This window comes from Arvicola amphibius, chromosome 6 (assembly GCF_903992535.2).
Source record: "Arvicola amphibius chromosome 6, mArvAmp1.2, whole genome shotgun sequence".
Taxonomy (NCBI): domain Eukaryota; kingdom Metazoa; phylum Chordata; class Mammalia; order Rodentia; family Cricetidae; genus Arvicola; species Arvicola amphibius.
The window spans coordinates 47,155,750-47,169,911 of record NC_052052.2 but is presented as its reverse complement, the minus strand read 5'-3'; the positions used below and the strand labels follow the sequence as shown (position 1 = coordinate 47,169,911).

General features: G+C 41.4%; 1 protein-coding gene across 1 annotated transcript in view; it reads left to right on the top strand.

Annotated features, from left to right (window-relative positions):
* Ube2u (ubiquitin conjugating enzyme E2 U) overlaps nucleotides 1-14,162 on the top strand; it is a 62,589-nt gene that overhangs the window by 7,481 nt on the left and 40,946 nt on the right. The window contains exon 5 of the mRNA XM_042055303.1: nucleotides 5,332-5,452. Within this exon, the coding sequence (XP_041911237.1) occupies nucleotides 5,332-5,452 (121 nt within the window). The remainder of the gene's footprint in view (nucleotides 1-5,331; nucleotides 5,453-14,162) is intronic.

Genomic DNA, 14,162 nt, shown 5'->3' with positions numbered 1-14,162 from the left:
CTCTTGTTCATATCAAACCTGTTGAATGTTCATATGAAACCTGTTAAATAATGAAACCAAAAAAGATACTCTCTCCTCAGGTCAATGTCTGGTTTTCAAATGCCACATTCACTGTTGGGCTCATGTCCTTAAATGCATAGATCTCCATCTTATGTCCTTTGTCGTTTTCTTTTTTTTTTTTATTTTTTAAACTACCATGGGTGTCGGATCCTGTTATGGTGGTTGGACGCTTAAAAGAAATCCCACACTAGCTCAGAATCAAGAAATAGTCAGTTATTAAGGGGTGAACTCACAAATTAGAATTCTCCACTTGACTGGTTGAATCACACGATCCAAAAGAGCAGCTGGCAGGAATGGAGCGGAGCGAGGGGAACGAGTGAAAAGGGGCACACGCATGCACGCACTTTCGGCTTCCCCATAAATAGTATAAGAGGCCACGCCCCAGTAGGTGGGTAAATACGAGCTATAATACTTTCTACAGTAGGATCCCCTGGAACTATAATTACAGACAGTTTTGGGCTGCCCTGTGGGTGCTGGGAATTGAACTCGGGTCCTCTGGAACAGTAGTCAGGACTCTTAACCACTGAGCCATCTCTCCAGCCCCATGTCCTCCTTTTTCATCTAATGCTAAAATTGAGTATTACAGTAGCATTGCTTTGACTGTTTAGAGAAGCTGAACAGTATCCCCCCAGGACTCTGTTTGTCATCAAGAATATTGGTGATAAATTATTACAGTTTGACCATCTGGAATACCTGGAGGATAATTTTTAAGATAATTTGTTTTTTATAAGATTTTTGTTTTATAAGATAATTATAATATAATTTCTATTTTCTATTCCTGAAAATAAAAGTTAATATTGTGGTGAATCATCTTAGCAGACTGAGTAGTGTTGACCTGTTACAAGATTAAGTTCATTCATTCTCTAAACATGTACTGAACATCTGCCAGTGTGAGTGTGTCTTCTGTTCATGCATTCACTCTATAAACATGTACTGAACATCTGCCAGTGTGAGTGTGTCTTCTGTTCATTCATTCATTCTCTAAACATGTACTGAACATCCGCCAGTGTGAGTGTGTCTTCTGTACATGCATTCATTTTATAAACATGTACTGAACATCCGCCAGTGTGAGTGTGTCTTCTATTCATTCATTCATTCTATAAACATGTACTGAACATCTGCCAGTGATGTGCGAGTCCCCTCTGTGTGTTGCTTGTATTGGTTAATGAATAAAGAAACTGCCTTGGCCTGATAGGGCAGAACTTAGGTAGGCGGAAAAGACAGAACTGAATTCTTAGAGGAAGAAAGCAGAGTTGGAGAGATGCCATGGACCTGCTGCCGGAGATAGTCGTGCTGGAACTTGGCTGGTAGTCCACGACCTCATGGTGGTATACAGATTAACAGAAATGGGTTAAACTAATATGTAAGAGTTAGCCAATAAGAAGTTAGAACTAATGGACCCAGCAGTGATTTAATAAATGCAGTTTCTATGTAGTTATTTCAGGAGTAAGCTAGCCTGGCGGCCGGGACAAACAGCGGTCTCTCCTTGCAACATGCCAGTGTCTTCTGATAGAGACATTTGAGATGCGGAGCTGGAGAGGTGGTGCAATGTTTAAGAGCACCTGCTGCTCTTGCAGAGGACCCAGGTTCAGTTTCTGCCACCCACATGGTGATTCATAGCTGTCTGAATCTCCAGTTCCAGGAGATCCAGCACCTTCTGGTCTCTGCAGACCCCTAGGTATATATGTGGCACACAGACATACACACAATATATAATGTATACAAGTTCAGATACATATCTAGGAAAACTGTAACTCCAACGCTATATATATTTCCTTCTGATCTTTGCTGCTAAGATTCTATTAGAATCATCCATTGCCTCCTACATTCTCCTCGGGGTTCAGTACAAACTCTGCCCCGGAGCAGAGGACCTGCTTTCTGCACTCAGTTCACACTCAGCTACGGGATCCCGCTTCTGTTTGTATCCCCACTCTTTTTTGCACTCACATTGCTTGATGTACTTCTGACCCAAAAGAACTTACAGAGATGTAAACTCTAACAGTACAGACACAAGCAAAGCTTGAACCTCGAGTAACGCTTGGCCAGCTCTCCAGCAGATGGCCACCCACCTCCCTCCCTGCTTTCCAGACTGTCCATCACCAAGGGGCTTGTCACATTCCAGCTAGGTCACGTACCTCTCGCTCTCATATGTCTTTTCTGATTCCTTTTCCTAGGGCAGAATTTAGGGCATTGGTCTGGAGGACACTGGCTTTGCCAGGTACCCGACAGTATTTAGATTTCTGTCCGACTCTATGGCACCTCAATGCACATACTATTTCCTAAACTGTTTTCCGTTGGACCAGCTTGAAGTCTGATTGAAATGTGCCAAGGAACTGAATTCTCACTTACTCTTTAGTAATTTCATTTAAACCACTACCTTTTTTTACCAATGTTTACTAGTAATGGACAGTACAAAAACAAATCACAATTATTGCTTACTTCCTTTTGAATTAAAAAACCATATTTCTAATTACCATGTTGTTGCTTTTCATAGAGATGGTACTTTAAATATTGTTTAAAATATTTTAAAAATAGTCGTCATCCCACCAAAATAAATGCAATCTTAAATAATTAGAAAATTTCACATAAAATAAAAAGATAAATATCAACACTCATCCATAAAATAAATTTCAAAACCATCAGCTGCAATCAAATGGATACTATAAAACCTATCTCTCTACTGTTACAGGCACTTGCTGAAGATCCAGAATTCTCTGTTTATCCCTGGAGTATTTGTTTTTGAAAATCTGTCACCATGAGTCTAATTTAAAGACTGAGCCTTGTTCTCTTTGGCTCCTTTAGCAGTGTGTCTGACTTACACATATGCTAATCTACTAATAACATATAGTAATAGTATATACAAATATGCCAATTTTAAAAAGTCATTAAATACTTGCAATGGCCATGTATATGCCATGTGAATAAGTCTCTCACACACAGCAGTTAAGGAGAAGATATGCAATACAATTTGCCAGATGTGCCTTGCTGAGTAAGATTCTCTCCAGCCAGAGACCAAAGCTGGCTCTCAACGATGAGTTTCTTCTGCTTCCCACCCACTTTGAAAGGCAATTATTATGATCTTGGAAACGTAGGCTGAATGTGTTTCCCAGAGAGAAAACTCCAGTAAATGCAGAGAATTCTTGCTGCTTTTGAAATATCAGATGTCAAAATGATTCCTTTCATTTGAGAAAGTCTGCTATAATTTCCGTATTTTTGTTTTGATTTTGCTTATGGTTTTCTGCATGCATTTATTATTCACTGTGTGCATCCCTGCGGCATGCACATGAGGGTCAAAGGACAACTTGCAGGAGAAGTTTCTCTCCTTCCATCATGTGGGTCCTAGGGCTCAAACTCAGGTAGAGAAATTTAGCCGCAAGAACTAAATTTCACCCATGAACCCACACTTGCCCTATTTTTCTGTTTGTTTTAAGGTAGGGTCTCACTATGAAGTCCTGGTTGACCTCAAATTCACCATCTCCTGCTTCCATCTCCCCAGGTGTGTGCCACCACATAGGACCTTTTCATGATTTTCGTTCATTTATTTATTATTTTACATGTGTTTCTTTATGTGGGGGTGACAGGCTTTGAAACACATGTGGAGGTCAGGATAGCTTATAGGAGTCCACAGAGAAGTGCTCGTTCCTCGTGGCTTGCTTAGCTTGATGCAACCCAGAACCACCTGCCTGGAGGTGGCATGGCCTACAGTAGGCTGGGTCCTCCTACATTAATCATTAATGCAGAAAATGCACCACAGGCTTGTTGACAGGTCACGCAAATGGAGACAATTCTTCAATTAAGGTTCACTCTTCCCAGATGGCCCCAGTTTGGGTCAAATTGGAAAACAAAAACAAACCAGCACAAATAGGAACGCATGCAGTAATTCTGCTAACCCTATTTTATTAGCCTGTGTATTATAACATGCAATGTTCAAAATATTGAATTCATAAACAAACATTTTTAGTTCAGGGTAAAACAATTTTTTGAAGTGACTAATAAGCAAATCATGGTTTAGCACAACAATTTTGGTAACCACTGGTCATCTGTTTGGCCCAAGTATGTGGATTCTGTGGCATGCAGAATTTTAAAAAGGTTCCCTCAAGACACTAACCTCCATACTACTGTGAATGGAATACATACAGAATTTTGGCTATCATTCAACTCACCTAAGACAAGAAGGTTAGTCTACACTTTGCGAGGTGCTAGTGATCTCTTAACATCAGAAGGCAGAAGAGCGAGGACAGCTGAAGAAGGGTGTAACCAAAGGAGAGGTCAGATTCCAAGCTTGGGGAGGTTCTCTTGTACCATGGCTGGCTCTGAGACACTAAACAACAAAGGCAAGGATGGAAGAGATGTCACAGGAGCAGAAGGGGTCCCCCAGCTAACAGTCTGAACAATAATGAGACCCTCAATCCTACAGCTGAAAGGAACTGAATTCAGCCAACCTCATGATTGTAAGAACATGGAAAGTGTTTCATCCAGATTCTTCTGACAAGAGCCCAGCCTGCTGACATTGGGCCTCTGGCCTTGTTAAAGCAGGAAACTAGTCCTACATTCTGGGTATTCTACCTAAAAATGCAGATTATAAGATTCTTCCTTTTAAGATGCTAATTTGTGGTAGTCAAAACAATCACAGAAAACTACTATAGGTACTAAATTAATCATTTCATGACCAAAAGGGATAGTAACATGTGTACAATCTTTGTACCTGTGTGTTTAGCCGTGATCTAACGTAGTCTCCTATTAGTATGTAATGGGAGCTTTTTCATTGTTTTCCCATGCTTATCTTACTTTACATAAGAATCCAATTTAAATTTATATGATAAAATGGATGCTATAGAGGATAAAAGCTTTTGCTTTGACCCCAGTGTTTGACGAATACACACAATAAAACCAAAATAAAGTGAGTTTCCAAGGCATGTTCTGTATCTTCTGTCAGCTCCACAAACCTGTCTCCTAGTATGTCTAGACACCAGCAGTCCCCGGGGAAGCAAGATGTGAGGTAACAAGCCACGAGCCTCATGGTAAAATCTAAAGTAATAGAAATGGATTAATTTAAGCTATAAGAGCCAGTTAATAATAAGCCTGAGCTAATAGGCCAAACAGTTTGTAATTAATATTAAGCCTCTGTGTGGTTATTCAGGAATTGGCAGGCAGGAGAGAAACATCCAGTTACACTCACTAAGTGCTTGTCGGGTTTACATGCATTGACTTGTCTTATTATTCCAAGAAAAGTTTATTTTGAACTTGTTTGTTGTACGTGCTTTCTTTTAGACGCTGCTTTCTAACCCTGTCCTAGAAAAGCCAGTGAATTTGGAAGCAGCCAAGCTGTTGGCTAAAGATGAGTCTATGTACAGAGTAGTAGTTCAGAAACTTTTCCAGCAAGCACCACCAGGTAAGAACTACTTGCCTGGTTTTCCTTGACAATTAGCACCTATACATGAACTATTTAACTGACATGTAAGGGATATTCTCATATTTTCTGTATCCATTTTCAGTAAGGAAACGGCATTACATTTTTCTCTCCTATAGCTATTTGCCAGACCAACCGGTGTGAATCTTTTACATTTTTAAATTTTTCGGTTTTTATTACCGTGTGGTTTGGATGGGTGGGTAGAGACAGTGCGTGTGTGGAGACGAGAGGACCACTTGAAGGCGTTAGTTCTCTCCTCCCACCACGGATCCCCATTACTAACCTCATGTCATCAGGCCTGTGTATCAAGGGATTTTATTTTTTATACCTGCTGAGCCATCTTGCCAGCACAGTATACTCCTCTTTAAAATATCATTAAAGATTTTAATCTCAATGTATTTACACGTTATGGTCATGTAAACGATAGAGATGGGCGCTATCCATTAAATATCCACCCATTATCATATGGCATCTGACTTTTATTCTCACATCTGTAATGAATGTTTCCCAGCCCCCAGATGTTGCTGACCTTTGCCTCCTTTCCTCTTGTTTAAGAAAATATTCAACATTTTCTTCCTGGGCATTTTCTTCCCAGATATTCTTTGCAATGGTCCTGTGGGAACGACACTGGAAACACTCCAGTCTCCTGCTTAGTTATTGATATCCTTGGGCTCCTGCCAGCATCCTCCACTCTGTGCTGGCTCCTTCCACCTCCATTGTTCCCGTTTTGTCTCTCCAGTCAGCGGAGCCCAGAGGGTTTTCCCACAGGCAAGCAATGAGAAGGAGTTCCTTCTTACCTGCCCTGGCCCTCCTAGAAGCGTTTAGCAACCTTGCACACTAGGATGATTGCCTCTCCAGCCTGCAGGCTTCCATCACCTTGCATCCTTTTCTCTCCTGTTTTTATCGACCCCACCCCCGCTTTCTTCTAAGACTCCACATTTCGCAGTCCATTCAGAAAGGCTTGTGGAAGCCTGTACCATGGTGATCAAGTTCAATTCTTCCTCCTCCACAGGCTTTAGGATCTGATACAAATTAAGCAGTATTAATCAGAAGTCCTCGCCAATACCTCCAGACATATTCTTGTTTTTTTCAGAGTTCTTCCAGCTTTTGCTGCCCCCTTTGAGGTTGATGGATGCATAGAGGAATAGCATTGCTTCACACTGGCATCTCTTCTGGACCTAGCAGTATTCCGTACCACCCACAGAAACATTATCTAGAATAGTACTGACTCTCAGTAAATATCTGGAAGATGAATGAAGAGTAATTCATTTAACCTTTCACGGAAACCTACTATATCCTCATTATAAAAAATATTCTGTGTGGTGAAGTTGTGTTCATATGCTGGTGAATAGCAATTTTTTAAAACAGGGTTTAAAAACTTTTCTACAATAAATTACTTTATGCCATGGATTCCTATTTTGCCCTGCTGTGGGACAAACATGAAATCAAAGCTAAATATGGTGGCACACATCTGCCATTTCAGTACTCGGGAAGCAGAGATGATGAGTTCAAGGCTAGACTTCGCTATGCAGCAAGACCTTGACTCAAATAAAAGCAAGCACTGTTTACTTTCCCTGTTTCTGTGACTTAAAAAAAATTTTTTTTTTTTTTTTGCAAATGCAACTTAAGGAAGAAAAGTCTTATTTTGGTTTATAGATAGCAGTCATAGTCCATTGTGGTGGCGAAATCACAGGGAAAGAAGCATAAAGCAGTTGGTGACATTGTACGTACAGTCAAGAGGCAGAGAACAATGCATGCTGGCATTCAGCCAGCTTTCTCCTATTGATGCAGTCTAGAACCCAACCCCAGAAAATGGTGCCACCCACAGTAGATGGCTTTACCCATCTCAATCAGTCTAGTCAAGAGACTCGCACACAGGTAGGCCCAGATGTTCATCTCCCCGGTGATCTCATCAAGACATAGAAATTAACCATTGCAGCTCCAGCCCTTGTCAATGTGACAGCCAATTACATCACTTTCAGCCAGTACCTTCCACCTCCTGTCCCTAAACTCTCATGTTCATCCCATGATGTAAAATAGAACCCAACTTCAAATGTCCCCATAGTCACTAACAGTCCCACCAATGAAAACATCCAAAGTTCTCGCCTCATTCGAGACTTGAGGTGAATCATTTAGTTAACTACCATAAAATAAAAACAAGTTTAATACTTCTAATATACAGTGGCACAGAATAAACATTAATTTTCCAAAAAAGGAAGAATAGGGGTAAAGCAAGGAATGATAAGATCAAAGCAAGACCCAAATCTGGCAGCTCCGTGCCTGGCATCTAGAGCTCATGGTTAGATCATCTGAGGTTCAAAAGCTTTATGTTCCCATACTTCTCCAGCACCGTTGCCTACAATATATATAGAATTTCTCATATCAGCTCTATTCTATGCCTCTAGCTTGCCTTGGTACACATTCCAAGGTTATAACATCCCCAACATCCTGACATCCCTTGTAACTTAAGCTTCACATTAAATGCCCTTAGGGCCTTCTTGCAGGGACTCCAACCCTGCCACACTGTCTTTCCTTTTACACTGCCTGGAACTACGGAGCCGGACTTCATGACTCTCTCATTCTTGTATCTCTCCTGCTTGTAAAACTAGTGCCACGCGCAGGTGATACTGGGAAGTTCCCACGACCCTGGGGAAACACTTCTTCTAATCAGTAGCTTTTGAGGAGCGGAGAACCCCTGCGGTTTAGGTTTTCTTCCTTCAGATAAATTCGGTTTTTCACAAGGTACAGTCTCAGGTGAGGTTTTACCCTGAGGACACCTTGCCCACAGTCCCAATGAAAGCCAAGCTCCTCTGATTTGTGCTCGACTCTGAAACAATTACAGCTGTTTTTCCTCAGGGCCAGCCTAAATGCTCTCCTGTCTTGAAGTTTTCCCCGCCAAACAAATTAGTCTAGCAACTGTAAATTCAGCTTCACTTAAGTTCTCAAAGCACAGGCTCTTGGCGAAAATATCACAGGAATGGCCCATCCCACTTCCTGATGGAGGTCTTGTTCCCTGACTGGGCCTGCACTGCCCATGTGTCTCTGGTCATTCTTGTCTATTAGGTTCCCACCAGAATAGCTCATGTAAGCTCTGTTTGCAGCATTTAAGACTTTCCTGGCCCAACCTCCAAAGTCTTCCACATCCTTCCCTCAAGCCAGTTCTAAAGGCCTAAGAACAATGTGCTCAGGTTTCTCACCACACAGGCCACACTTATCAGTACCAAACCGACGTATTATTTATTTCCCTATTGCTGTCATAGAACACTCTGACAAAGGCAACTTAAGTAAGGAAGGGTTTGTTTTGGCTCACAGTGTGAGGTTGCTAGGATACACACGTTGGAGCCCACAAGACTCTACAGTGACTGCACAGCTGACAGACCAATAGGCAGATCCACGGGAAGTGTATATGTACTCGTCCACATGTAATAATCCATTTTGAAGAGCTGCGGGAACACTTGTCTTTTGGAAAAGTCACTGTCATAACTGTGGAAACCTTGCGAAGCTATGATTCTTCCCTTCAAAACGAGATTCATTCCCAGAACACCTCAGCAGTGTAACCTCTGTATGGGCCGTGGAAAGACCTTGCTCCATTCCCCCACATTGTGAGGCTTTGGAGCAATGACATTCACTCTTTGTTCTAGCAGTCAAATTTACATCGAGTCAATCCCACAAAATGACCTGCTAACAAACCACATAGGAATTTCTATAGAGGACAGGCACTGAGGAGGAAGGCAGCATGCCCCACCTTTGCTATCAAACACATCTGAGCATCCCCAAAGCTGGTTATCACCAAAAAGATTAGATGGCAAGAATGGGTGAATCCAGGATTCAGGGATGTTTAGTAACTTTGTCTAACGGTTTGGAATGTCAGGTACTTCCCCTTGAATCCTGGTTCTTTCCTGGGTTGGGCCACCTGTTCCAGAGTACAGCTTTGTCACATTCTATCTGCCCCTTTTAGTGATTTTGATATGCATATTATCATTGCCCTTGCCTATGGAATTTTCCAACTATGTCTATAAAACCTAGAAACCTGGTAGAGATCAGCCCTTACTCTTCTTCTTCTTTTTACTACTTTTACTTCTTCCCCTTACTCTCATTTCTTCTTCTTCTTCTTCCCCTTACTCTTCTTCTTATTCCTCCTCTCCTCCATGCCCCCTTACACGAAAAATAAAGAAGATGCAGAGGTCATGTACTTGAGTTATTTTTTTACCCTCAGATCCTCACCTGCTGTAGAATCCAATTCTGAGCCCTGAGGGGGTACTGAGGCTGGCACTCAAGGCCCCCAATATACACAGTAAAGAAGCGGAGAGCCATGAATGCCAGTGCTCAGCCAGCTTTCTCAGGTTTATACTACAGGACACAAGTCTGTAGATGGAAGTTTCTGCCCCACTAGGTCCCACAGTCATTCATTCCCAAAGAAACACACAGAGATTTATATTAATTATAAACATTTTGGCCTATTAGCTCAGGCTTATTATTAACTAGCTCTTAAAACTTAAATTAACCCATAATTCTTAGCGATGTTTAGCCACGTGACTTGGTACCTTTTCTCAGTGCAGCTTTTTCATCTTGCTTCCTCTGTGTCTGGGTGGTGACTGCAGACTGAGCCTTTCCTCCTCCCAGAATTCTTCTAGTCTGGTCCCCCCCACCTATACTTCCTGCCTGGCTACTGGTCAATCAGCACTTCATTAAACCAATACAAATGACAAATCGTTACAGGGCACAAGAGCATTATCCCACAGCACAAAGCCGGGAAATAGTGCTAACCATAGTGACTGAATCTTTCCACTTTAGTTACTCCAGTCAAAACAAACCCTCACAGGTATGTGCAGAGGCCCATCTCCTGGGTGGTTCTAAATCTCATCAAGCTGACAACTGATATTGACTATCCCTGAAGTCAGTCTCCTTTTGTTCTCCCTGGTAGACTTCATCCTTATAGGTTTACCATCACAACTTTACCATCACACCAGTCAGAAACCAACAAACACCCAGAAAACCAGGAATGAACCAAATAGCAGTCCTTAGCAGTTGTCACTATTTTATGTGCACATGATAGTGAAATGTGCAGAAATCAGAGCCAGCTGATGTGCCTCAGCTGGCTTACCATCTTGACTGTTCTGGGAGTAAGCTGTAGGACCCCATGACAGGAATGACTTTCCGAGGTTGATGGGGGAAGAGCATACTGATTTGGAGACTGCGGCTGCTTCTGCACACCAGGAGGAGGAAGTGGCTGGAAGCTTCCTCAGCGCTGTATTAGACAGAAGTACGTCTACATGGACTTGCGTGAAAACTACACCCAGCAGGAAGCAACTGCTTGTAAACACTTGTGAAAGGATCTCTGCAAGATTAGAAAAATCCTCACTTTTATATTATACATTTAAAATATTACTACAAAATCCAGGAAATGTATAGGAAGAATTATTGTCACATTATATTAGACAATATGAATTTGAGTTAATATATGAGAACCATGAGGCAACTCATTTTATCATCTCTTTCTTTAGCTTTAGATGAGAGTTATGTCCGCAGTGCCCAGTATAGTAGCAGACAGAGGGATTGAATAAAAATTTGTAGAATGAGCGAATGAAAAAAATAACTTCCTACAAGTTTAGATTTAGATTTTACTTCCTAGTTTACTTAGTACTTGAAAGGGCTTTTAATCAACTTGTCTTCACCTCCTCATCCTTGGGGAGACATTCAAAAATGGATTAGTTGAAGGCCACAGAGCACCAAAGAATCCACACAAACCTTCCCAGTCTCTCCTGCTTCCAAGTTTAATGGGTGAATGCTTTTTTAGGGTCAAATCGTAAGAATTTGCATGTGTAAAATGGAAGCCCAATGTGATAGCCAAATTCAGTGCGATGAATAGGTTTCCCAGGGGAACTCTTTACTTAATGTAAACCAGCAGTAGGAAACGCGCATCTACCAAGCGTGTGTTACATGGCTTTACCCTCCTGTCTGGTGGGCCCTCATCTGAAATACCTGCTTGCTCCACTCGGAACATAACATTTCCTACGGCTGAAGAAACTGCTTTGCTTGTGCAAGATCAAAGGTGGCTCGAAGGTGTTTTGCAGACGTCTGAAGAGCTGTCCTACAAAGGGAAGATTTTGTCTGTGCGGCTCCAGAAAACTGTGGTCCTGACATTTACATGCCAGTCAACCTGTCCTAGGCCTTCCAGACAGTAGCCACTCAAGTCCAGTACTTGCAGGCTTGGCCCCACTTTCTACCAGAGTATATCTTGACTACATTGGAGATGTTTTCCTCAATAGTCCGTGTCATCAATTAGTTTATCCTAAGCCCCAGCCTTGCATGTGATATGTAGACATGCAAATGCCACTTATTCCTCAAGTTCTTCCCAAATAATGTCAGTATTTGCTCCACCTACATAGCGATCCCAGCTCTGAGTTCAAGCTTTTGTGTTCTAATAGGCTCCCATTCTTGTTACTTGGCTATTATCTAGAGTGCTAACACACCCTAGGCTGCCTAGTACCATCCTGATGGAACTGTTTCTAGTGACTCCTTAGCTTGCAGTGTGTTTAGTTCGGGCTATGGAATTGTGAGGTCGCTGACAGGACTCCTAACTACCGTCCTAGAGGCCAAGGAAGCTGTAGCTGCATCCTTTGTGACAGACAGCACCGCTCAAGCCCTAAAGCAGGTTCTCTAGCTCCAGGTGCTTAAAAGAACAAACGACGTCAGTTGGTCAGGTAGTAAGCTCTTCGTCAAAACGGTGTTATTGTATAACCACCAGTATTGATTTAGCAGAGTTAAATGGCCATTTTCAGTGTTATCTAAGAGGCCAGTTGCCTGGTTACGGAGGGAATTGAACAAGAAGCCACTCAGACACCATCCAATGTGCACTTGCTAGTTAGGAAAATTTGAAGAGAGAAAGGTCTGGAAGGAGCCAATGGTAGCTAGCAGCTGTTCGCCATCCAGACTGATTACTGTGACCTTCTAGCTTGTCATGGAAGGGATTTTGTATCGGCTCTGTGTCCTTTGTTGTTTCTCAAGCCATCCTTGTCCCTTTGCTTTCTGGGTGCTTAATACGGTCAAAATAATGTTTATCTTCTGAGGACCATGCTTGCTTTGACATTTGAAACATAAGCTTTATATAATTTTAACATTCTTTGGTTGAAGGAAAATCTTGAGTATATAAAGTCGAAACACTGAGTAAAGGTAAACTAATTCCGGTATAATGATTGTTTTTGTTAGCCAGGTGTCTTCATCTCTCATGTAGCTTTTGATGATGGAAGATTGTTTTAAATTTCAAGCTAGATGTTTTAATAAACTAATTATAATAAACTGGCAGATGAGTCAATAAATTACCATGCATAACTGGCAGATGAATTAATATCTGAATAAAGGGAATTACAGAAGTCGGGAGATGATAATACTTTTTTACATCATTACACCTTTTCAAAATTTGGTTTGAAATGAATTCCTATTAAATAAAGTTTTTTCACAGATGTCCACACAGAAGTACCCTGTCTAATATAGAGTGTGCAAGCTTCCTGCCACTTCCTCCTCAAGGCATATGTATTCAGCTACATTCTGTTCGGTTTATAGCTAGAAAAATGTAAGCATTTGATTCTCCACTTTAAGCTCCAGTTTAAGCTGAGTTTCTAATTTTTATAACATCGAGTAACTTTTAAGACCATTTTTCTCTACACAGAAAGCTGATGAAGTCTCGTAGAATTGCGAGTCTCCATTTTATTTTTGGACTCCATGCGTAGGGTGGCATGCGGGGTGGGGGTGGGAGTGGAAAGTCTCCTTCCTCTGGAAAACGGATTTTCTAGACACCAGGGGAAAGGAAATTTAGTCCGGTGGCACTGCTCACTTCTCACATAACAGAAACTTCAGAAGCATCTCTGAGACCCAGCAACTGCAGCATTCTCTCACACATCCTGTCCCTTAGGGCGGAGAGATGCAGGAGGGGAGTTGAAACTGACCTGGGTGCATTGCCTCTCTGAGATTGCCTCTTGTGTATGAGCGGCTCACAATAGGCCAGGGGACTTCTTAGCGAAGTGTCTAAGTTGTAGTTTTAACGGAACTGTTAGGTTTATATTTTTATCAAAGAAAACGTGTTCATAGCTTTGAAAGACAAAAAGTGAAACTTAGTTTTTGCGTATAGCATTTCAAGACCTTAGAAGCCTGAACCGGTCATCTTGGGTGCTTCCCCCTGGAGGCAGCAACGTTCAGAGCTCTTAGCTGTTTCTTCCTGCATAGACCACCACATTCCAGATCAGCTTCCCTGCTAGTTAGCTGAGATTTTCAGTTATTAATTGTTATTTATAGACTTTATCTTATGCAACAAAAAATATTGGCCTCTTACATTGCTATTCATATCTACTCTTCTTCCACCTCATAGTTTTCATTATATTAATATGTAATTTTTTAATTTGTTAATACTTTGTAATTACTTTGTAAATGCTCTTAACTTACTTTAAAAATGCTTTGTAAGTATTCCTCACAACTCAGACATGGTGGTTATCTTTCTTTTCTTGTCCAGAAAGGCCCGATTTTTTTTCTTTCCCTTGCTTCTATAAACTCCTATCTATTCTTTTGTGGAATTTCCTTGTCAAGCTATGAAATAGCTCCTAGGTATTTGATCAATAGTCTTCCCTTATTTTGTTCCTGTTGTTAATTTCTTAGGTTGGTGTACAAAATAATGTGTTTGGCTTCATCAAGGTGTCCT